Source organism: Blennius ocellaris (assembly GCF_963422515.1).
Source record: "Blennius ocellaris genome assembly, chromosome: 15".
Classification (NCBI taxonomy): domain Eukaryota; kingdom Metazoa; phylum Chordata; class Actinopteri; order Blenniiformes; family Blenniidae; genus Blennius; species Blennius ocellaris.
The window spans coordinates 11,633,179-11,657,429 of NC_137664.1; the positions used below are offsets into that span (position 1 = coordinate 11,633,179).

Consider the following 24,251-nt stretch of genomic DNA (forward strand, 5'->3'; position numbering starts at 1 on the left):
CAGAATAACATATATTTGGAGCAGAACCACTCAGGTCCCTGTAGCGCTCTTTCATGCTTCACTCAGAAAAAAAATCAATCCTTTCAGAGACATTGAAAACTGGTCAGTTTTTACTTGTGGTAATACTGAGAAGAGTTCAGAACAACAGCTTCATTGTACAATACTTTATTATACCATCGATACAGGGGGTAACCCCCATCCTACTTGACTCGTCTCTTAACATCCAGTCCCCCTGTTGTTTCTCGATAAATAAACTCCCTGCAATCCCCCAATGTTCCTCTCCTGTACCGGGAATATAATAAAGGCTTTGTGTTGGGGGGGTTACTAATAGCTTTATGCCCTGGCCTTTAAAAAAAAAAGAAAAAGAGAAAGAGTGGTGTTATTTATTGATAACAGCAGTTTCACCATCCCCCAGTAACCCCAAAGCGCTGCTATTTACCAGAATTCGAAATGATCTGAAAATCCAAAACCACTGTGCTGCGAGTCTCTAGTTGAGTTAAAGCTGTGTTTATTATCGCACATCTCTTTGGTTATGAACACAATATCTAACTTTTCCTGTTAAATGCAAAACTCCTCAATGTAACGACGGACCCGTGGGAAAATACAGTTAAAACATGTAAATCCATTATTATCCCTCAGTGTTTCCACACTTGGCAGACTCCAGCTGCTCCTCTTTCAGCCACTCCTCCTCACGGTGGGGCATTTAACAGAGGTCCCTTCTTCTAAGACTGAGTTCTCTTTATTTTTTTAATGCAAATAAGAACCATACATACACACTTAAAGATTCAAAAGTGGATTGTGGTGTTGATTTAACCTCAGAATGCTTAATGTGCAGTCAGTGGAATAGTTGGCCATTAGGTAAGACATTTGTTTGGTCCCAAATGATTAGAATAATAGGTGTACAGAGGTCAGGGGTGTGTTCAGGAACATTTAATGGTTTCGATTACTGCTGCTGTTTTTGATTGACTAAAAAAAAATTCACAGTTCTTGTCTAAGATTTACTCATAGCTGTAAAACTCTCTGAGACCATATAGGACAACACTACTTCTACAGACCTATTATCAGGAGAAAAAGCACGTCTTATATTAAGACCAATTCAAACATATTCAGTTGGATAAATGCAACATTGGAGCCGTCTTGGCTTGTTGGCACAGTAGAAATTCTATCGATGCACTCAAAGATTTCTATTTGACTGCAGATTGAACATGGGTTGTTTCATGTTTTTTGACTTCAAATGGTCTGAATGTCAATTTTATGTTTCTGTCATCAGTCTTTCAGATGATTGTAGCTTGTATTTGGATCTGTTGGTTTCTCCTGCAGGTCAGTCGGATACTATACAGCTTTGCCACGGCGTTTCGACGGTCAGCTAAGAAGGCAATTCTGTCATCTCAGCAGTCCGCGCCGCTTACTCCTGACAGTGACTTGTTTACCTTCACCGTCAGCCTGGAAATCAGGGAGGATGATGGCAAAGGCACTTTCAGGTGAGATTCCCACTCGCAGTGACGCATGGGCTTTCCACACTGACGTGGGCTCACTGTTGGCCGTCTCTGGCATGACCACGTGGAGTTCTGAACATCAACTTCAGCCAGTAATGCAGCGTTTGCTTAGCTATCTTTTCAAATAATTTCTCTCAAATTGCAAAATGTCTTGAAAATATAAATGGAGTAGTTAAATATTTTAACTGTGTTTTTAAAAATGTAAAAAAAAGAGGTCAAGTATAGAAAGATGCATATCTTAAGTTAAAGTCAGAGAGATGATTTATATATTTGGTTGTAAATAAATCCTAAATGTTAGAAACTGATTACCTCAACAGTGAGAAATGACAACTTTTTAAAATTTCAAAAGTTTTGGGGAGGATCTTATCGTACAAAATACATAAACAAAGTGCTTATTCAGCTTAGAAACCATTGTCAGAGCAGCACATATAGGTATAAAGTTGGTTGTCTCCATCATTTGAATGTACTCAAAGTAATGAGATGAAAAAAATAGATTAATTAGGGGAAAGTACATGGCTGGAGGACGACAGATTAGGTACTACACCTGTCTCTGCAGTTATCAGCTGTTGAGGCCTTCACTTCCTGAAGCTTACTGTGGACATATTTGTTAGACATAATTTATACACACAGTATTTCTCTTTTGTATGCATTTTAATAAAAATGTTTTACCTTTAACTTGGTAAATGATATAAGAAATCAAAATTTAAGCATTAATACTTTAAACACTCAGGTTATAGTACACAAAAAAAGCGTTTGCCTCCTTTTCTTTTTTCTGGGTTTGCAATAATACTGAGCCTATTCTGTGTTTTCACAAACAGCCCGAGATCCTGCTTATTTGAAAAATAAAACAAAACACGCCTGTGGATATATTTAGCCGGGGCATTTTTTCTCCTCATTAGCTTGTGGTTGATTATTTTTAGTGTTCTGCATTTCAAGCCAGCAGCTTATATATACAGGTTCACATACTCTGTTTTTGTGTGTCCTCTAGATAAGTTCAGGAATGTAGAAACTGGATGAAGTTATATTTTTTATAAAAAAAAAAAAAAAAATCTTGGAAATGTTTTTCTGTCATAGTGTGTCATTGGCTAGGAGAAGTAGTTACACCACAAGACTGGTTTGTTTTGTTTGATCTGATTGTATTTATCTTACTTGGTTAAGTCAAATTAAGTCCTTTTTCAGCATTTCCTCAGGAATTCATATCAGTGAGGGATTGAGGAATGTTGATTACAGTTTCTGTCTAAAACATGGTTCTTTTCCTGCTTTGCTTTCATTGCAGGAAAAGAACCAGTGCATATTTGGAAGTGGCTGCTATTCACACATTTATTTTTGACAAATGGGTGCTTGAGCCATGATTTGTTCTGTTATAGGCATAAAGTCGAGCATAACAATGCACTGGTTGGTTTGTGTGATTTGGGTAAACACTGTTGGGTCATCGTTTTCCTACCGAGCTGCAATTTGTCTGTTGTCTGCTTGTAAATGTGTACATTTTTGTGTGACACTGTGTGTGTGTGTGTGCGTGTGTGTGCGTGTGTGTTTGACAAATTTACTGTTAATTGTGTTTTAATTTTCAGTGCTGTTGCGAAAGACAAGGACAAGCAGAGCTTCAAGCTGCGGGCTGGATTAGACAAGAAAATTGTCATTTATGTTCAGCAAACCTCAAATAAGGAGTTGGCTATTGAAAGGTATGGTAAAGCACATACATACTGATTGGAGTTCCTTGCATGGCTGGCATGCAAAGGGAGCTGGAAAGATTGAAAATGTCTTAAATAGTCTTAGAGATTTATTTATTTATTTATTTATTTAAGTTTAAAAGCTGGTCCTCACTTCTGCTTTGTTATACTTAAGGAGTTGCACTTAAACTATTTCATAATTTGGAACAATCTGTTCTGAAAGATTGTGTTTTCTTAAAATAATGTAAGGATTCATCATCACTTATTTCTTTGTCATAATTTCACCAAAAAACAAAACAAGAAATAGAATTGGGGGGGGGGGGGGAGCCTTTCTAGTACGGGTCTCCTAGCTGCACTTTTTATTATCTTGCATGTGTATGTCGCCTGTATTTCTGAAGTAATTTCTCAGCTCATTGTTACATTGAAAATACATCTTTGGTTTATCTAGCAATGATCAACAGGTGTGAAAAGCCAGTCAAAATAAATGGAAACAAAGGTATCTTGTTCAGATGAACTCGATTTTAACGCATTGGTCTGACTGAAAGTATGAAAGGCACCGTATATGGCTGCCGCTTCCTTGAAACACGAGCAGAAATTCATCATAAAGGAATCACTCGGCTAAAGTTGATAAACCCACATGGAGAAAGGTTCTTACATCAGTGTGTCGGTCTGTATCGAGGTTTAAGTGTTCTGAGACGCACATAAGGTGATGATTGAGTTGACCCGGTCTCATTTTTCATAGTCTTAATAAGTCAGCTGAAACTTAAACATTCCACTACCTTTTTGCCGTTCCTCCATTTTCACAGTGGTATGTTATTGTTTCATGACCATAGAGAAGGTGAGGATTGAACTCCTGTGTGTTTCACATATTCCATGCTCTGGTTTGTGTTAGAGGATCAGTCCTGGAAGCTATTTGCGGCACTTTTATGTGATGTGTTACAACTGTTATTACTTCATGGAGAGATTTATTGTTCCATGCCTGGTTCCCACTTTGGCTCAGCTTTTCCTCTCATACTTTTTTATTTTTTTTTCCTTCTTATGTAATTTCACTCATTTCATATTTATCTCATTTTTTGCACCTCTCTGCCCTTTCCAGGTGTTTCGGACTCCTGCTCAGCCCCGGGAAGAATGTGAAGAACAGCGACATGCACCTGCTGGACCTGGTGGGCGACTCGTTCCATGTGTGCGTGTTTGGGTTGTTGTGTGTTTGTCTGAGTTTGTTAACTTCCTCCAACGTATGGCCCCTCAGGAGTCAATGGGAAAGAGCTCCGACGGGAAGTCTTACATCATTACAGGAAGCTGGAACCCCAACACGCCTCAGTTCCAGGCTGTGAATGAGGAAACGCCTAAAGGTAACAGCCAAGTCTGTCAAAGATTTATGTAAGACGTGTTTTTTGGTTTTTTTTAACTGATATTATTTCCTTGGTTTATATTTATGTATTGGTCGGTTTACGCTCATATTTTTGTCCAGCTATTTGACAGCGGTAATAACTTTCATTTGTTGCATACAAGCTGTTAAGAAGCAGTTTTGCTGTGAATACTTGTTCATGCTAATTGCTGAGCAAATTTGTATTACCAATAGATTGACCACTAACAAGGGATGGTATTATGTTTTGTCTCTTTCTTGTTTTTCTAGATAAATTCATGTATATGACGACAGCTGTGGACCTGGTGATCACAGAAGTGGAGGAACCGGTTCGTTTTCTGCTGGAGACCAGGGTCAGAGTCTGCTCCCCAAACGACAGGCTGTTCTGGCCTTTCGGCAAGCGTAGCTACACTGAGACCTTCTACCTTAAACTGCGACAGGTTTGTTATCAAATATAAAGAATATAAATCCTGCAATGATGCAAAGCGATCTATATAATATCGTATTTTGTTAATAATAACTAATGACTGTCAAAGAAACCTATTCATGTCTTCTCTTTTTTTTTTTTTTTTTTGTGGCGTCTTTGTATTTCAGATGGAGCGTAAAGAACGAAAGAGTCCCGCCTCTGACACACTTTATGAGGTGGTCAGTTTGGAAAGTGAGACTGAGAGAGAAAAAAGGAAAACCACAGCCAGTCCCAACATCCTGCCCAGCGGGCCTGGGACAACCGCCCCTTCTCCACCTGAGGACGATGAAGAGGAAGGTGACTACATCTTTGACCGTTTTGCTTTCACACAGGGAATTGGCGATTCTGTTTTGAATCAAATTCAGGACTATGTTTCTTAATAAAATAATATATGTATACAAATCTGGCGGAGCGGGGATCAGAGAATAGGCCTTTATAGCAAACTGGTTGATTATAGTGGTGTCACTTGATCACATGAGCTTGAAAAACTGCCTCAAAACAAACACTTGTCTGGCATGATATCATAAATGAGCAGTTACATTTACTGCTGAATCATTGTAGTGTCCTTGATGAGGACCGGAATGTTTCAGAGGCAGCACCTCCGGTGCATAATGATACAAGCGGTGCTGCCCAGGAGCATGGGCATTAAACACACTTAACCATCAGGCAGTGCTGGGGTATTAAGGCAAATACTATGCTTCTACAAGTTCAGTGTTTATGCACGCTCAGCGTCTAATCGGTTCTGTGCTTTCTTCACAAAATCAAAGCCCTATCCTGTGGGCAGTACCAGATTTAGACTTGTGGTCCGCACGAGGTAAATTCATGTGAGACATCAGACGCTGCGCTGCAGAACTGTTTGTGCTGATAAGCCACAGTGTACCAATGAGGGTGTGTGTTTTCTGCTTTAAGTGAGAGATGGCAAAAAGTAAAAATAAGAAAACGGTCAGTATAATAATGATTGTGTCTGCATGTTAGCAGACAACATGGGACAACTTACTTTCGCTATCTGTGTCCAAAGTTTGTGTCCAACGTTTCATGGTCAGTTTCTATGAATATTTACCAATGAGGTGATATTTGATTTTATTTTGTAACGTTTTATTATCGTGTTTAAAACATATGATTACATTTGTAATACCAAAGACCATATCACATTCAGTAAAATAGAATAACTTTCTCCCTGGTGAAACCTTTTTCGAGGTTTTTCTAATCTTGTTTTTCCATCTCTTACGCTATTTAGTCACACTGTTCTGCAACAAAATGTGTTATTTGGGAATAAAAGTACTGACAACTTTTTGTTTTGCACAGTGGAGTACGTGTTAAAAATGGACTGGCTTCCATTTATAGCACATGATCAAAAGGGCTTTCAACATTTTCCTAGGTGTTTTTTTTTTGCTGTTGTCAAGTTAAAAAAAACAACAAACATTAATTAGATTTAATGGCTGGTAGAAGGAAATATTTATGTAAAATCAAGGGTCAAAACATCCGTGTTTCTGTTACTGTTTCAATGGAAGCAAAAACAAAATTATACATCGTAATCATTTTACTGACTACAGAAATCCTATATGAACAGCACAGAACTAACCAGAACTCAGCATGAATTGATAGTGTTAAAGACAAATTTCTGTTATAGTCAATTTGTAGATTGTCAGTATTTAAGACTTAAACCTGGAGTTTGTTCGGACTTATATGTAAATTATTGAAGATCCAGTCCAGATGACAAAAAAGTGCAACGTTTGAAAAAACAAAACCCCTTAAAATGAAAAGGCTCTGAGGAAAAAGTAGCCTTTTTCCTCAAATCTAACGACCATTAATCATTCTAGAGTCCTCAGTTATGAAAATTTCAGTTGTAGCATTACTGTAGTTTACACACATGTAGGTAATGTCTTGGTTGTAGTCATCGCACTGGTGGTATTATTTCACACTTCTTTTTAACTGAGTATACCTTGTCGAGCTTACGCTTGTATATGTAATTATTTAGATTGGATTTCATATACAGGGATGCGAGAATTGTGTGTTTGAAAAAAACAGAAAGGTCAAAGTTATTTTGAATGGATTTGAATGGTTGTCACTCAGCTTCGCTCCTTGCTCCGCTGTGTGTCCAGATAATGACGAGCCTCTACTCAGTGGGTCAGGTGACGTTTCGAAGGAGTGCGCCGAGAAGATCCTGGAAACCTGGGGAGACTTGTTATCGAAGTGGTAAGGTTTTATTCCCTTGTTAACTTTGTCGGTGCTGCAGCAAATGTACACAGGCAAACTGTAATCCGCATGAAAGAAGGCGCTGCAGCCAGTAGCTCTTGATAAGCAGCTTATTAAGATGGCTTTCTTTTCCCATTACTGCATTTGTTTTTAATCAAAAGCTTGTGATGGACTGAATAGAAACTGCCCGCGCTTTAATTAGCTGCAAGTTAAGCCCCCACTTGATCTCCTTCTCTTAAACTGTTCTTGTCCGAGTTTTCTGTGGAATCACAAATTATAATCAAATTTCTACATTATACATGTTACATATATGTTAATGGTGATTATAATGGTTTGATCCTTTTTTTTATTTGCACGGTTAAAATGATCAAGTTAGTTAAAATGTATCAAAAGTATCACATGATGCTTTTTTCAAGGTGCGTTTCACAGTTCTGTGATTAAAAATAGCAACAAGAGGAGTCATAAGACCACGCTGTCCCGACACTAAGGGTTTTGGTTGACTGTGTTTATGTGAGTTTGAATGTGCATGTGTGGCATTATGGGATGGAGCAGTCAGGGAGCAGAGGGAGGCAAATCACAGAAAGCCCTTCACAATCTTATGCCCCGAGGACCAGGCCTGGCATTACGCACTTACATCACATGCAGACACACACTCATGCAGTTTCCCTTCTTAGTCTCATCACAAAATGCCACAGATTGCATAACTTCAGAACAAATAAACAAACAGACCTCAAAAATGAAGAGGGGGGGAAAAAAAAATATCAAGTGAGAGCGATAGAGGGAAAGTGAGAATAATCAGGGATTCAGGGATTTTCTGTCGTCTCAAGTCAGGCGATAGTCAGTTGGTGGGTACAGCTGTGCCTCCAAGTTTGCCTCGTCTTTTTCTGTGAGTCTCAAACCCTGTCTCAGTCGCTTAGTAGTAGGCTGCGGGAGGTCTCAGTTCATTTAACACCACATGCGATACAAGTTGCAGTCTGAGATGGAGTGCTTTCCCAGCAGATTTATCATTTAAATGTGAAAATAAGGAAGGGAGGAAAACATTAAAGGGGCTTTCTATCTACTGTTTTCACTGTTGTCTTTCTGCCCTGCTTAAAATAAGGTTGAGTGAAAATAAAGATCAACACATTTTGGAAAAACAAATGTAAAAAAAAAAAAGGTTTTCTTCATTGGCAATTTATGTCGTATAGATTTTCTGTACACAAGTAGAATGTGTATTTTACTTTGTAAAAGAGAAATGTATAGGTGCTTGACTGAGTGCATGCCTTGTGGGAGTTGTGACTGGAACTGTAAGTTATTGTCTTTGTGCTGATCGGTTATGTAACCCCTCTTTGCTATCCTGGTCTTGGTCAGCAAATCATCTGTTGAGCTGATAATAGTCCCATTTTTAATGCCAATTGAAAACATTGCTCTGGGCAGATGCTGCTGGCAGGTGTGCACAGAAGGGTTGTGTTTTCGCGAACTGCGAGCGATGAGGGAGTTCGCACTATGTCATACTGAGGAGACAGTTGCAATATGCAACCCTTCACTTAAAAAAAATAAATAAATTGCTATTTAGTAAATCACATTCACTCACTCCCCGGTTATCCTCTCTGTCAAGGCATATGAACTTATCCGTGAGGCCAAGGCAACTTCCAGCTTTGGTGCGAAGTGGCATCCCTGAGGCGCTCCGCGGGGAGGTTTGGCAGCTTCTGGCAGGCTGCCATAACAATGACCACCAGGTGGAAGAGTACCGCACACTTATCACAAAGGTAAGGCCTCCTAAAAAAACCCAAAAAGTATTGTTTCAGATCAGTGCACACGCCTAATTTTGTTAGCAGAGTGCTTAGAAAAACGTGTCCTTCATAAAGGTGACTCAGACACCGGCTCCTTTAATTTCAGGATGCATCAGCAAGCTGTCTACATCCTCTGATGCTTTCTAAATCTTTGCCAAAGCTAAAGCCAATACTGACACACACTTTTTTTTGTTCCTGTAACTCTTTTGTCCTTTGTCTTCAGCTCTGTAACTGAAACATTTTTGGCTTTTGGTATTTAGAGCTTATGTGGTATTCATGTTTGTGACAGTTCAAGTCAAATTAAATGATACTTATAAAGGCCACTGATGGTCTAGTTTCATGTGCTTCAAACTTGTGATATTTGCTACGCTTTCCCTGTAGATCAAAGTAGTTTCTAACTGCAGTAAAAGGTTAAGGCTCTGAATCCATGGCTCGATTTTGTATTTGCATCTTGGACTTGGACTTTGGAACTTGCTTGTCAAACAATTGGGCTGTACATTTGGTCTCTGCCTATTTATCTCCTTTTTGTAGCTCTGACTGTATATGTGCTCAGAAGTGGCAATGAGCCTCTTGAGTTTCTGATTGACCACACAAGGTTCAGAGGTGACTTTACCCACCTATTGGTGGTGGTTAGCCCTTTTTTTGTATTATTATTAGGTGTTATTTGTTGATGTAATGTCTTTCGGTCACAGCTCCGTCCACTGTTGTTATGTAAAGGCGGCATCTAGGGGCAGCAAACTGGGTCCCAGGTGGTGACAAGATGTTGGCCTTACCCTCTCGTCCCGTCCAAGTTCCTACTCTGCTCTAATATTCTTCACCCACCCTCACCCCCTCTTCCTTCCTTTCTCTTTTGATCCTATCAGCTTGGGCACATTGTTTTGTTTTCACACTCTTGGTACTGTGTACCTCAAGTCATATGGATGTTTTATTCCAGACTAACACGGGAGCCTTAATGTTTTGAATCTTAAATTTCCCTTGGACATCAACAACAATGGATTGTCATGCCACCATATTGATAGCAATTAAACCGTTTTGGATAGGAATACAGTGAAAAAGTGGTCAGGTCTTACAGGTTTGTACCTCCACCAATAAACCCACAAAGTGAAATGTGGAGAACTTGTGGACCTATAACTGACTCCTACAGAAGACCCACATTTAATTTAGTCTCCCATTATCAAACTGCAAGAGGTAGCCAAGAACAGTTAAAGGACAAAAGAGTCTAAATATCTTATGTAATAGAACGTGATGTTCATGGGCCAAGTTAAAGTTTCATATAATTGAGAAAATGTTGAAAAGGACATTAAAATATATTGCATAATTGTGTTTTGCATAATACATATTGAAATGCTATGACTAAGCAGGAAAAGGCTTGCATTAATTTTGCTTATTGTTCCCGAGACCAATTAAACATCATCTGCCAACGTACTCATTCATATTTTGCCTTTCCAGCCCACGTTTTAAAATTCGTACATACCATGCTCATGTGCCAACCCCCCAATTTGCATCAGTACTTCCAGTATTCAGCCTGCTTTCTGTGTGTAACTCTTCATGCTTTATTGCACTTTGTGTACACCATGTCCTGCCCTGTTCCCTCTTTTGTTCTTTAACCTTGCTTGAACTTAGTGTTGGTTCACAAATCTGAATACAGGGCTTTGATGGACATTGAAGCGGGACTGAAGGTCTCAGACATTTAACCCTTACTTTTCTTTGGAGCCTCAATGAACTCGCTGATAAGAGTGTTTCCGCTGCCCAGTACAGTCAGTACAAGTCCACCGTTGAATGCCGGGCAATTATCACTACGCTCATTATAAATACACTCATCAGGCCACTGTACCCCTGGCCCACATTTTCGATTGGAGCCCAAATGATACAGTAGTGAGTAGAAGCCAGTCAATGGCAGAGTTGCTATATCTTGTAGACTTTGGCAGCACGCTGGTCCATTGCCAGATGATTTTAATCCGGATGTTATAAAAGACAATGTGATGTGTTGGCAAATGCCCAAATCATTAAAAAGAACAAATGTAATGGATGTAGTAACTATTAATATAAAGTCTCATCATTTTCATTTATTTTGCAAATAACAAGTAAAGCTGGACACAGCCAGAACCCTATGCATGAAATGTTTTTAATTGTGTATATGTTTTTAACATTTTGTTGTTACATAAATTTAGAGGTGGGGGGCATTTGGCTAGTTATCAATATAACTCTAGTAACTTCCCTTTCGATGTCCGCACCATCAGTGACTTTCCTGTGAAATTCAATTTGCTTTATGGGTGGAGATTGTATATTCTCCCTCTGAGCCAGTTTTTTCTCTGGGTGCTTCATTCCCCTCCTACAGAATGGTGTGTGCATGGTGCATTGGTATTTCTAAATGTATCTAGAATGTATATTGCGTCTCTGTGTTTGTCCTCTGATGGACTGGTGACCTGTCCAACGTGTACTTTGCCTTTCGCTGGTCTACCTTAAGTTCTTCACCCTGATTCAATAAACTAATCATTTAGAAATAGAAATAGAATGACTGTGGTTAGAGTTTAATTAACTCCTGACACATGTGATAGCTCAGTACACATTTTTTTCTATTTTGCTTGCTCCTGAATATAAAGAAAACCTTGAGAGTGCTGATGGTTTGCTATAACTTCTCCGCCCCAGAATATGATTGTGTCAGGATTAAGTCATTATGAAAGTAAATCATAGTTTTGGCATTAATCCACATCAAACAAGGTGTTAAATCCAAATTGTGTCTTCATTGTATTCAGTGTGTTTTGAAGCAAGAGCTTTACCAACGAGACGGGGTGTTGGAAAGATGACCAGAAATGTTGGGTCTCCGCACTCACACATACATTCTTGTGAGGAACATAGAGCCAAAGTGATCACATAAATGCAGGCCTGGTCCGCAGACCTGCTCCACGTGGAGAGTAAAAACCAGGGCTCATAAGTACCTGTCTGCCCGTATGTCTGTGTCTGACCTACATAATGACCAGTCAGTGTCCCTCTCTGTCCATCTTTATAATCATTTGTATCTGTGTCAGCCTGACTCTGACTCTTTCTGACTTCTACAAGGACCTGTTTGTGTTCCTGTCAACTCGTGTGTCTCATTTTGACTTTGTCACACTGTCCATTTTTGCCTTTTTTTTTTTCTTCCCCCTACTGTCTTGTCAACCCAGCTTGTATCTTTTTTCTGTTTGACTGTTTACTTGCTCAGTTCTCTGTCCCAAAGGTTTATATCATGACCTCCTTCCAAGAATTTGCAGATTTGTTTGATTTAAAAAACAAACAAACAAACAAAACAAAACATGGATGTTCAAAACGTCACACATTTAGATGAAAGAGGAGACGTGTGACTTTCGCAGCTGATTATGAATGTTCAACAGTTATGTGTTTGTGCCTGTAACTGTCTTATGATGGTACTACTTTATCTTCCACCTCTGGGCTCATCGTCAACAGATAAGCATTCTTGTTTCCCTGATTTGAATCTCAGTTTATTACGTGCACTTCTACGAAATTTTCATTTATTCTAGGCATTTTCCTGAATTCCCATACTTGAGATCAACATCAGCTGACTGGCTATTTTTTATTTTAATGTACAGTTTAGTTTCTTCTTCCAATGTATATAGCGAACTCGCATATAACTAGGGAAAATTGGCGTAAAAAGTGCACAGTAATGCGTAATTAATTTGCACTCTTTTGTCATTAATGATTCATTTATTGCTATAATGTCCAAGTATGGTAGGCTTGGTACTGTTAAATCTCTTGTTGTATGAACAGGATGAGGGTTGCAAAGCTGCGTTCTCTCTGTCTTGCTTAACAAGCAAACCAATAGGTTTAATATTATCCAAAACTGTTGTCTCTACTGCTCTGTTACATCTTCAATAAATGCTTCATTTACCGTAAACGAACTGGTAGAACCAGGAACGATCGGTTAACAATGATTAACATCCACTTTATATAGCATATTTTTGTAGCTGAATGTTACTGCAGCTTCAGACCTTCAGACTGATACAGCTCCTGTAGTAGGACCAGGACAATAATAACACCACATGCGCAAGATCAGAATGTAGCCAGATCAGGGAGATGATCAACAGTAGCTCCACCCAGTAACAGGTTTCTCTTTATTGGCTCCAACTGTTCAATTCGCCTCATTTTTATTTTTTAATGAATTGACTTTAAATACCGCCAGTAAATCTGAGGAGAGCATGGATAAGAAACCGGGTAAATCAAAGCCAATGTGGCATTTGTGAGTTCAGCGTTATCTTCCCAGTGATTAGCCCAGGTTGTCATCGGCTGGTGATATATTAGCATTGCTCTGCATGTCTTCATGAACTTCACAACATCAGTATATTACCAAGCTGCTGTTTTTGTCAGGTGTGTGTCACCCACAGGACACCTGTCCTTGAGTCGTTGCTAAGCAAGAAGGCATAATTTAGGACGGCTAACAGAGCTGACTTTCTCAGCTTGGCAACAAGGTAGCAGTGGATCACACTCTTCTTTTTTTTTTTCAGTATTTTAGCAGCTTTTTATTCTGGCTGTTTTCCTTTTTTTTTTTTTTTTACTATCTTGTATTTGGCCTCACTTCTCTGCCTCGTTCTCTTCTCTTTTCTGATGATCTCCGTCTTCCTTTTGGCTTCCACCCTCCTCTACCGTCCCTCTCTGTCTTGCAGCCCCTTTTAGTTGTACTGTCATCTATTTTTAGCTCCTCGTGTGGTGGGCAGAGGAGGTGCGTGAAAGCACGGGAGTGTGTCTGGATTGCGGGGGAGAAAGGTGCAGGCTGGTGTGTGTGTGTGTGTGTGTGTGTGTGTGTGTGTGTGTGTGTGTGTGTGTCGATGGGTATGTTTGGGTCTCCATCACGCTACACCAAATTGCTCAGCACGAGGCACACTGCAGTTTCCAGAAAGTCATTAGGAATAGGATGTGGGACAATGGTGCACTAAATCTGACATTAATTACTACCCACAGAAGTGGCTAATTTTAGTCCAGCATACTGAGTAGTTCAATTTAATCATCACATCATGTGATTTAAAAATAACTGTGTTGGTAATTATTCCGGCAAATATTCAGCGAGGCTTGACACAGACAGCTGGGTGAACCTGTGCAATACAAATCTGTCTGTTGACATTGCAGAAATGTTCAGTGAGGTAGTGCTATTTTGATGTAGCCAATTGTATTAAAGCTGTTCAGATTGTCTACATACTTTATCAACACTGGAAGCTTGCTTTCTCTGTGCTTTGGAAAAAAAAAAAGCCTGATGTTTAACCACACACATATATTCTAATGAAGCTATTGAAACTGATACATTCCACTAAAAATGTCTAAGTGTCCATAAATCTCATTTCTTGCTCCTGCTCTTACAAGGATAATAAATCAAAGCCACTTTTGTCATTAAAAAAAAGTTATTTTTGAAGGCAACTGGGCCATTTGTATAATGTCTGTTACATAAGCATCATTGTTGGACAAAGTATACATTGTAAGAGGCAGGGATGCCGTGTACAGAAGCATGTAGCGTGCGCACTTAACGTTGCCAGTGTGATTTTCCTGTTATGAGAGGGCTCAGGAAAACGTCATCGGCAATGTTTTGGACCATGAGATTTTCACATGATGCCCCAGTTGCTGACCGCAAGTTCTCAAACTACCTTGTTTTTCTCTATCATTGTTTAGCAAACAAACTTTCAATTCAGACCTGTTCACAGATGCCATGATAATTAACAAACCCTCTTTGTTGTTGATGTTGATACTGTGAAATCTGACTTGGCAGCTCTTGCAAGAGTTTAACTCTGTGCCTGCAAGAAAAACCATTGTGATTTTAGCGACTTTGTAATGGAGAGCTCTGTAAATAACCAAAGTAAGCAAAAAAAATGCATATTTGATTATTTTTAGATCAGTTATAATAAATATATTCTAACAAAAGAAAATACGGGGAGATGAAATCATTCAACCACTTGAGCCAGTTTAAAAAGGAAAATTAAATGAGACGTTTGCCCTTTCATTGTTGAATATATTTCAGGGATTGTCACACAGTTATTTCACCCAAATATCTGTCACTACAATTTAACTGCATGTTTATGTCTCGCAAATGTAAGGTAATTAAACCATTACAATTTGTAAATGTTCAACACAGCACTGACTAGAACAGAAAGCTACAATTGAACAAGCAACAAAAAAATGTTTGCTTTAGCCTTAGTGCACTTTTGGCTGTTATCTGAACTTGCTGAACTTATCCCACTGAATAGCACCTTTCAATCTCTGCTTTCGCTTGCAGTTTGCGCCCAGAAGGCATTCCCTGTTTCTAATTACATATTTACTTGCTGCTTTAGTGAATCAACCGCTAATTACACACAGAATGTGGGCACAAATTAAATTACTAGTACAGTGCTTTCATGTATTCAAATCAATGTCTCAGTATTTAAGCCTTTGTGCTGCTGCTGTATATCAGTATCTTACAAATACAGAAAAACTAAACTGCTCAAGCAGGTCTGCTATTTTATTAACCATTAAACAATGGGGTATATGACAATACAATGTATAAGGGTGTCATTTTACTGAGCATGCAAGTAGAGTACACCAACGCTTATCATTTCATTAGAAATCATTGTCTTATTGTAAATAACTGTGCCTTTCAGTTCTTCCTCTACCTTTTAATTCGAGAAGTTGATTTTGAACTCACACACACACTTTTGCACTGAACCTTTTTTTTTTTTTTACTTATTTAGCCTGCGGCACAGCGTCCTGGTTAAAACATGCTGGGATGCACAAAGCCATAGGGAGACCAGCTGTTCTATGCTGTGTGTTCTTTTCTGTACAATAAGATTATTCAAAGAAACATTTCCAGCGAACTGCAACAGAACACATGGTTATTGTTTCACTCAAAAGCAACTTTTCTTTTAACACGGCAGAAAGCTAATCTTCACAGTTCTACCACCCGCACTACCCAACTTTCCCTTCCTGCAGAGATTTTAATGGTTAATTGCTATTTTGCAAGGTCTGGGTGAAGCTGAATGTTACAAATTTTAGCCTTGTGAAAAAGCATGTTTAAGTCTTGGGTGATTATGAGAAGGACTGCCACAGGAAGAAGAAGAGAAAAAAAAAAAACAACAACAAAAAGCTGGGGAGGAGTGTGAGGGTGGGGGAAGGAGACAGCCTCGTGTCTTTGCAGTTGATCATTGGTCGGAGCCACTGGGAAAGGGGAGGGGCCGCCATGCTGCTGTTTCTGTAGAGCGAGGCAGAGAGCAAAAGGAGTGTGAGAAAGAGACAGCAGAGGAGGATAAATGAACACTGGGGGGGGGGTTCTCCTCGCATTGGTATGCCGGCTTTCCTGATTTCCACTCAGACATAGCCGCTGCTGCCGCTCTGAATTGAAATTCCATCTGAAGCGTGTGAGTGTGCGCATTTTGAACATCAGTCAACCCTGCACACTGCCCTCATCCTCTCAGCTCGCGGGATCGTGCTGGGATCGAGCTGCGGAGGACCAGACAGAAACTGAGACAAGAGCAAGCGGGGATGGTATAGTAGTGAACAGAGGGTGCAGGAGCAGCAAGAGAGCAGAGGACAGAAGAGAAAGAAGGACTGAACTATGGAGTAAATTTATGTCTAATCCGTCTCACAATTTGCATATGCAGCGCATTTGGGAGCGATGTTTGCGATATTCAGTCTGGGACTTCTGCCGCTGTAGCAGATGTTGAAGGCATCTCGGACCTTATAGGGAGTGGATGCATTTCAAGCGTAACTTGGACCCAAATTCCTTCAAAGTCACATCCCTGTCAGCTTTTTCCCTTTTTGTGCCTTGAGCTGGGAACCTGGCTTGTACTGGAAGGAAGAAAAAGAAGAAACGGAATACCCATCTTTTGTGTGTGCTTGTTGACTCTACCCTTCTAAAGCTACAACTCCCCGCTCTGACGCCGTTTCTGTGGGACTCCCTCACCTTTGTCTGTCCTTCTCATCAGTCCTGCATTTGCTGTGGAAAGTGGCGGCCGTCTCATTATGGAGCCTTTACTTTGGACTGAATTCATCCAGCGACGGTCAGAACCAGCCACCCACCTGACTATATAGTACATTTTCGGATTCATTGTCACCCTTCAAGGGCCCCTCGGACACGTATTCCTGCCCAAGATGATGAATTCCTCCCTGGACCCACTGAATCAGAGCTCTGCTGACTCGGCAAACGTATCTGCTCCGTTCTGCTTACTGGAAATCGGCTATTCCCAAATTTTCAGCACTTGCCTCTTGGAGGTCTCGATCATACTTCTCCTCACCGTTCTCATCATTTCTGGAAACCTTGTGGTGATTTTTGTGTTTCACTGCGCCCCTTTGCTCAGCCAGCACACCACCAGTGCGTTCATCCAGACAATGGCATACGCTGATCTGCTGGTGGGAGTCAGCTGCCTGTTTCCCTCCTTGTCCCTGCTCCACCATCTCCAGGGCCTCGATCAGAGGCTCACCTGCCAGGTGTTCGGGTACATGGTGTCTGTGTTGAAGTCGGTGTCGATGGTGTCTTTAGCGTGTGTGAGTGTGGACCGCTACATTGCCATCACAAGACCTTTGACGTATGCATCCCTCGTGACACCTTGTCGAGTGCGCTGCTGTATTATACTTATATGGTTGTACTCTGCCATGGTGTTTCTTCCATGTTTTCTGGGATGGGGGAAGCCAGGTTACCACGGTGATGTCGTGGAGTGGTGTGCAGTTAAGTGGAGCACTCGTCCAGTTTTCACAACCTTCATTGTTGCGCTGCTGTACGCCCCAGCTGCTCTCACCGTCTGCTTCACCTACGCCAACATCTTCAAGATCTGCCGGCAGCACACGCGGGAAATCAGCGAGCGCCACGCACGTTACCGACCCCAACAGCCGCAAGGCTCAGGACTGTCCGTTGGAGCCGTGGTCAAGGACAACAACACAGGACAGCAGGGGCAGCTGCCCCACTTGACCCAATCCCAAAAGCCGCAACACAACCAACCGACGTATCAGCAATCCACCTCAACATACCCAGACAAGCGATACGCGATGGTATTGTTTCGCATTACCAGTGTCTTTTATATCCTCTGGTTGCCCTACATCCTCTACTTTCTGCTGGAAAGCGCAGGGATCTACCACCACCCTGCAGCCTCATTTCTCACCACGTGGCTGGCGATCAGCAACAGCTTCTGTAACTGTCTCATTTACAGCCTCTCCAATTCAGCTTTCAGGAAGGGCCTCAAACGCCTCTGTTCCTTCTGTTTACAGCGCAGCGGCAGCAGCAGTGGCTTTGGAGTTAGGAAGACCAAAAAGGCATTTATTGGTTCGGTTGAAAAGGGATGTGCTGGGCCTGGGTATGGCTATGGACATAGGGAAATAGACATTGATACAACCTGTCATGTGTAGCACAAATACAGAAGAGAATGTTGTGCCAAATTTGCATTTGAACTTTTACAAAATGCCGGAAATGATTGCTGTAGAGTGTCGGTAGAATTTTCTCTGAAATGATGGGAAGAGGCGTTGATCTGCCACTCGAGTTTGTGTTGCATTTAGAGGTTACACAGGCGTCCTCTCAGCACAAGCGACAGCGGGGAAAGACTGAGAATGACAGCTAAGAGCACAGCACTGAAAAATGAAAAGGCCCCACTAGCCATTTCGAGGTGTTTTAAAGGAGTGAAGAACACAAAGCACACTGTATTCGACAGGAGTGATTGAAATGTAGGTTTGGAAAATGGAAGGAAAATAACGTTTCTAAAGAGGTGAAAGCAGTCATTTCCTTTAATGTTGAACGTTTGCAGGTGACTCCTTAAGTCATTTGGTCGAAGCGACACAATATTGATAGAAAACAGCTCGAAAAAGCATGTATGGGATGGCTGTTGCCAGATTTTCAGCACACATTGTGTTGAATCTAGTGGAAAAATTTAATGGTAAGAGAAGATATGCCTGCTGTAATTTGTGATGTTCATTACATTGTTGTGCCTGCAACAATTTATTGGTGTGATGATGATGTACTGATGAACTGAGCCAAGTCAAAAAGAAATGTGGGGACATGCAAAAAAAAGTGATGGAGGTTGTTGTAGATCCAGCATATATGTTGTTTAGCAATGTGTTCGCATTGACTGAACGGATCAGGATTTTGTCTGCAACAAGACATTTATTCATGGGCGCTGATTTTCTTGTTATTATTTATTGATGTTGTTGACAAAATGTTTTGCCTGAGCTTAGGTGGGGTTCACACACTGCACCCCGTTGTTCATATGAAATGCTGTCCAACTTTGGTGTACGACTGTTAACATGTCAAAAAAAACAAACAAACATGTTTTTTTAGTAGTATTTAAGATCTCAATTTTATTGCACCTTTGTTTTCCATTATGTAGCTGGATTTTTTGCATATTCATGGTAAAGAAATGCCACGAAAGGATGTATTTTTACACTTGTTGTGTACTGATTGTTGGTACATATTTGGACAGATATTTATCAAGGTTTGTAATTAAAAGTTAAAAAAACGTGTGTAGAAGAGTAAACTTTGATCAGTAACCCATATAGACTTGTTTGAGAATGGTGATGGTAGAGAGGAAGATGGACATAATTATGAAAGTTTTACATTTACACAATCTTACCTTGCTGCGAACATGCGTATGCTGTATTTTGACTGCATTATTATGCCTGCCTTGAAGCACACAGCACACACACACACACACACACACACACACACACACACACACACACACACACACACACACACACACACACACACACACACACACACACACACACACACACACACACACACACACACACACACACACACACACACACACACACACACACACACAGACAGACAAAAAGCCCATTCAGTTTGCCAGACGGCGAACCCCTGTGCAATACCATGAAGAGGACTTGACCCTTACCTTCCTGGGACTTGCTGTATGTGTGTGTGTGCGTGCATACTTCTATCTGTCTGCACATGTCTGTTTTAATCATCCTGATCCCATGTTTACAGCTGTTAGGTGTTTTACTCTGAATATCTTAATAATTACCGAGAATAAACCCAATTGTACATACTCTGTCATTAAGAGAGAATTTGTTCCTCTGGTAAGATATGTGGGTATTTTAGCTTTATGTATATCTAAACCACCAAAGAAAACTCTGAAGAGAATCTTGGATTAGGATATTTTTGAATACATAATTACATTATATAGTTAAGATTTATTAAATTGCCAGAAAGTTTTGCACAGTTCACGTATGAATCCCACTGCACTGTGCTGGCTTGGTGATGCCTTTCGTGCATAAATATGACTGTTCCTCGGTGTATCGTATTATATTGTTGCCTCAAAAAATTGAACTGCGAGGGAAGTCTATTCCCTAAGCAGTTCGAGAGGGCTATGGTTATAGACTCGTGACTGTTCTTAAGGGGGCTCAGACTTGCAGTTGAACGCACATGGATGAGATGGAAATGTTCATTAACCGTCTTCTGTTACTTGATCCGACATCCATTGCAGGAAAAAAACAAACAAACTCATCACATGTGTTGTGACAAACGACTTTACATGTGACTGTTAAATCTGCCTGTCTTTAAAGTTTCCTTCTTATGAGCATCATTCCTGTTTTATGTAAGATCAGTAAAATGTGACTCCGAACTGTTAACCCCCCCCCCTGTTTTTTCTGCATGTATTTGTTCATGTGCGCTTGAAGGGTTTGCAGGTGTGTCATCGACCGATCGTTGAACTGTTCTAGTAAGAAAGCTAGCTGAGTTATCATTAATTATAGCTGCATATATAATTCCTCCAGTATGCAGTGCTTTGTAACTGTATGTGAAGATGCAGTACTGTGTTGATAGATACAGCCACATGTTATCTGTGAAATATTGTAAACTGTCCTTTTTTTTTGTTTTACTTATTTTCTTCCATTGTGTGGACAAAGGTCATTGTACAGAAATGGCATATTGAATGTTTGATTTTCAACACACACAAATGTTGTAGTCACTTAATTTTAAAACATTTTTTTTTAATTTAAATTGTTGTATTTACTTTGCTTATATAAATACAGAATTTCCCACAGCAGTTAATGGTACGGTTCCTTTCAGATGTGTAAGATTTAGGGGAAATTGCTACGGAGTTTATCGTGCCAAAACATGCTCACATTAGCGGTCACAAACACACATGCCTTTCATCCTGTGGGAAAACAATCAACTTTTGTGTTCTCTGGGGAGTGCGATTGGCGGCTGTGTGGAAGTGTAGTGCCATGCTGTGTGGGATTAGAGACATGAACATGAAGATGTATGAATGCTGACGCCGGTGGTTATGGCTATAATGCATCTTTCTTATGTGAAAGAGGCGAGTCAGTGTTGACAAATACAGTCATGAGTGGAGTCCATTCTACAGGAACAGCAATTTACCAGTGAGAATGAGACAGCCGTCAACAAAATGAATGATGTTTAAACCTGAAAATATAAATGAAAAGAGGATTAAAGGATCGGATCATTACCAGATCACACTATTTTTTTAAATTTTGGTCCAAAATTCAAATACAAACACATCATAATAGATCACATCTTAATAACTTTATAGTTTATCCAAAAATGTTACAGTGCAGCTTCTGATTCTTCATCATCATTATCCTCGTCATCATCATTGTCCTTCAGCCTATTGCTTCATTGGCAAACTGCTTTAGGAGCGTCAACACTTTGTAACACACACCACCACCTGTCTTTGGAACAAACAGACTCTGAATGTAGCGGGTTTGATCACTAAAGGTGTAATTTTGTAACTTCTTTTTACCACTCTATTTTCTTACTTGCGTATTTGTAAGCTTCTTGAGGAATAATATTTTACGTGCCACAGAATTACAGTAAAATCTGAAGAAAAATTTTAGGTATCATCCATATTTTCATTTCATCATGGTTCATCATATGCCCTCACTATAATTTACCCATTGGTTGGAGGGTTTTGATTGTCCTTGCATTAATTAATTTATCACCATGAAATCTTTATTTGTACTTTTATTTTTATTTTTTCCAATTTGTTTTGGCCGTACACTTATTGGTCAAATACACTTTGTACTGGAACTTAGTGGGCCTCTGATGGGCACTAAGCTAAATGCAGAGCATACATACCTTTTGTAAATATCGTATCAGTTTATCGGTGATACTGAGAGAACTTGTTTGGTAATGACTGCCAAGACTGATTTTACCGTCCTGCCCTACTCTAAACAGCCAATGCCAGTAATGGCTGACTTATGAGTAAAAACATCACCCCCACATATATATCGCACAGGGACTGTCCACTGAAACGAAACTTTGAAAGAAAACATTCCGGTCACAGGAATTCACTGCATTTGCTTGGTATTGAAAGCTGATCGCGGTGAACTGCAGGGACTTTGTACATTGAGGGAACTCGAACCATTATGGGGAGATAAAGCCATGTTTCATATGCCAAATTTTTTGAAAGGTTTTGTTTAACTTTTGATGAGCTGTCAGCTTGAATAGATCGTGAATGATGGAGTAATGTAAATGATCAATCGTGTTTAATGTTACTCCCACTCAAATCAGATCTCTGTGTCCGGAGACTTGTCGTTATATAATGCTTTGTAACCTGTACGCCTTTGTAAGATGTAAATGTTGTGTATATGTACTGGACAAATAAATGTGATACCATATGATATTCATTGTATTCAATGAGCTGTACACTAATGGGCCAGGTTTCACTGAACTCTGGCCTTTTTCATTGAACTATACATCAAGAAAAATCATCAAGCTGTAGAATGGTGCAGTGGTGAGCACTGTTGTCTCACTAGAACGTCTCCGGTTCAAGTCCGAGTTGGGCCTCGGCAGTCTTGACATCATGCTACAGTGCTCCTCGATTTCCTCTCACACTTGGAACACGTGTATCTGAGCATTTGAGTCTGTTTGGTGATTCTCATTTGCCTGTAGGGGTGACTTTCAATCTGTGTGTTTATATTTATGTCCCTCTGTGATTTTCTTCTGATAAACTGGTCAACAGTCCAAGAGGTTGCAGTTCTTTCACCCATCGTCAGCTTTGCTATTAAAAAGAGATGGAAAGAGCAAGTTCACGTTGAAAGTTGCACTACGAGTTCCATCCAAAGGTTATGTTTGTGATGTTTGACATTTAAACAGGCAAATTTGCATCTAAACAAGCTGACTTTGTGACACGGCCGTGGACTCGATTCAATAACGCTGCCTCTTAGCATTGCGTGTACTCAGTGTGTGGTGATTTATATAGCTCATTCTTTTGTCATGCCTACTGGGATCAGACACACATTTTGCCTGATGTTGTGCTGAAGCTGTATACCAGTGCATAAATGGCACAGAAAGTAGGGCACGAGACAGACGATTAAGATTTAATGATGGATGACGACAAGGTGAGGAAACGGTGCTGTGGGAAGCCCGAGTGTCTAATGGTTACCAATCATTGGAAAAGCAATTTCCCAAATGAACATTTAGTTTAGTTACAAAAAAGCTTTTTTGAAAAACATAACGATAAAGTCAGTCACATTGAAAATTGCGACGAAATCATACTGAATTTGAAGTTGGTAAAAAAAAAAAAGAATCCCCGTGTAGCACTCAGGGTTATTTGGGTCAGGGAACGGGGTTTGTCCAAGGCTTGATAAATATCACCCGGTGTTCTCCTGGCATCTCAGCAGGGTCCTTTAGGAGCAGAGAAAGAATAACAGAATGACATGTCAGCTATTGTGTTGAGTCAGAGAAAATCAGGGACATAAACAATGGAGGGCCAGCCACTCAGCCTTCTCACGGAAGTGCTACTCTCGTACTTTATTCCCACCTTCTTGAAACGCACATGAACACACACACACACACACACACACACACTGACTCTGAAGCGTGTGCCATTTTTGGCTCACCCTCATTCAATTGACTTTTTTTTTTTTTTTATAGTTCATTTAGAAGAACATGTCTTGTCCCCTGAAGTCTGGTCAGTTTTTAATTTCCCTGTAGTCGTACTTGCTGTATTATGAGGTATCTATAGCATTTGTCAGGACATTTAAACAGAAACACTGCCGTTGATTGTAAAGAGATAAGAGATATTTTTTTTCCCCATGAGATGAGACTGTGGTTCTCAAACATTTTTGCACAGCAATACGATTGCTCTGAATCCTTTCTAATGACATTCGTTTTACCGTTTCTGTGTTAACTTTTGAAAACATGACGGCACAAAAGAAGGCTATCCTAACAAACCTCCACCAAGAAGGCATCTGTAGTTTACTTCTACAAATACCAACAGAAATAATGAGCATATAAGGAACTATTAAATTACAACATTCAGTTTTGATTTGGAAATCTTGTACAAAAGCTTGGACATTTAA

General features: G+C 40.1%; 2 protein-coding genes across 3 annotated transcripts in view; both read left to right on the forward strand.

Moving 5' to 3' along the window:
• The window catches only part of rabgap1 (RAB GTPase activating protein 1), a 76,252-nt gene that overhangs the window by 19,550 nt on the left and 32,451 nt on the right, over positions 1-24,251 (forward strand). For both annotated transcript variants that reach the window (XM_080509568.1, XM_080509569.1), the window contains 8 exons: positions 1,321-1,481; positions 3,068-3,178; positions 4,263-4,329; positions 4,416-4,518; positions 4,803-4,972; positions 5,127-5,295; positions 7,101-7,194; positions 8,792-8,942. In XM_080509568.1, coding sequence (XP_080365694.1) covers positions 1,321-1,481; positions 3,068-3,178; positions 4,263-4,329; positions 4,416-4,518; positions 4,803-4,972; positions 5,127-5,295; positions 7,101-7,194; positions 8,792-8,942 — 1,026 coding nt within the window. The remainder of the gene's footprint in view (positions 1-1,320; positions 1,482-3,067; positions 3,179-4,262; positions 4,330-4,415; positions 4,519-4,802; positions 4,973-5,126; positions 5,296-7,100; positions 7,195-8,791; positions 8,943-24,251) is intronic.
• LOC308140036 (putative G-protein coupled receptor 21) lies at positions 16,936-18,922 on the forward strand. The gene has a single exon (XM_080509689.1). It carries the CDS (start codon positions 17,067-17,069, stop codon positions 18,312-18,314), a length of 1,248 nt encoding a protein of 415 aa, XP_080365815.1. The 5' UTR covers positions 16,936-17,066; the 3' UTR covers positions 18,315-18,922.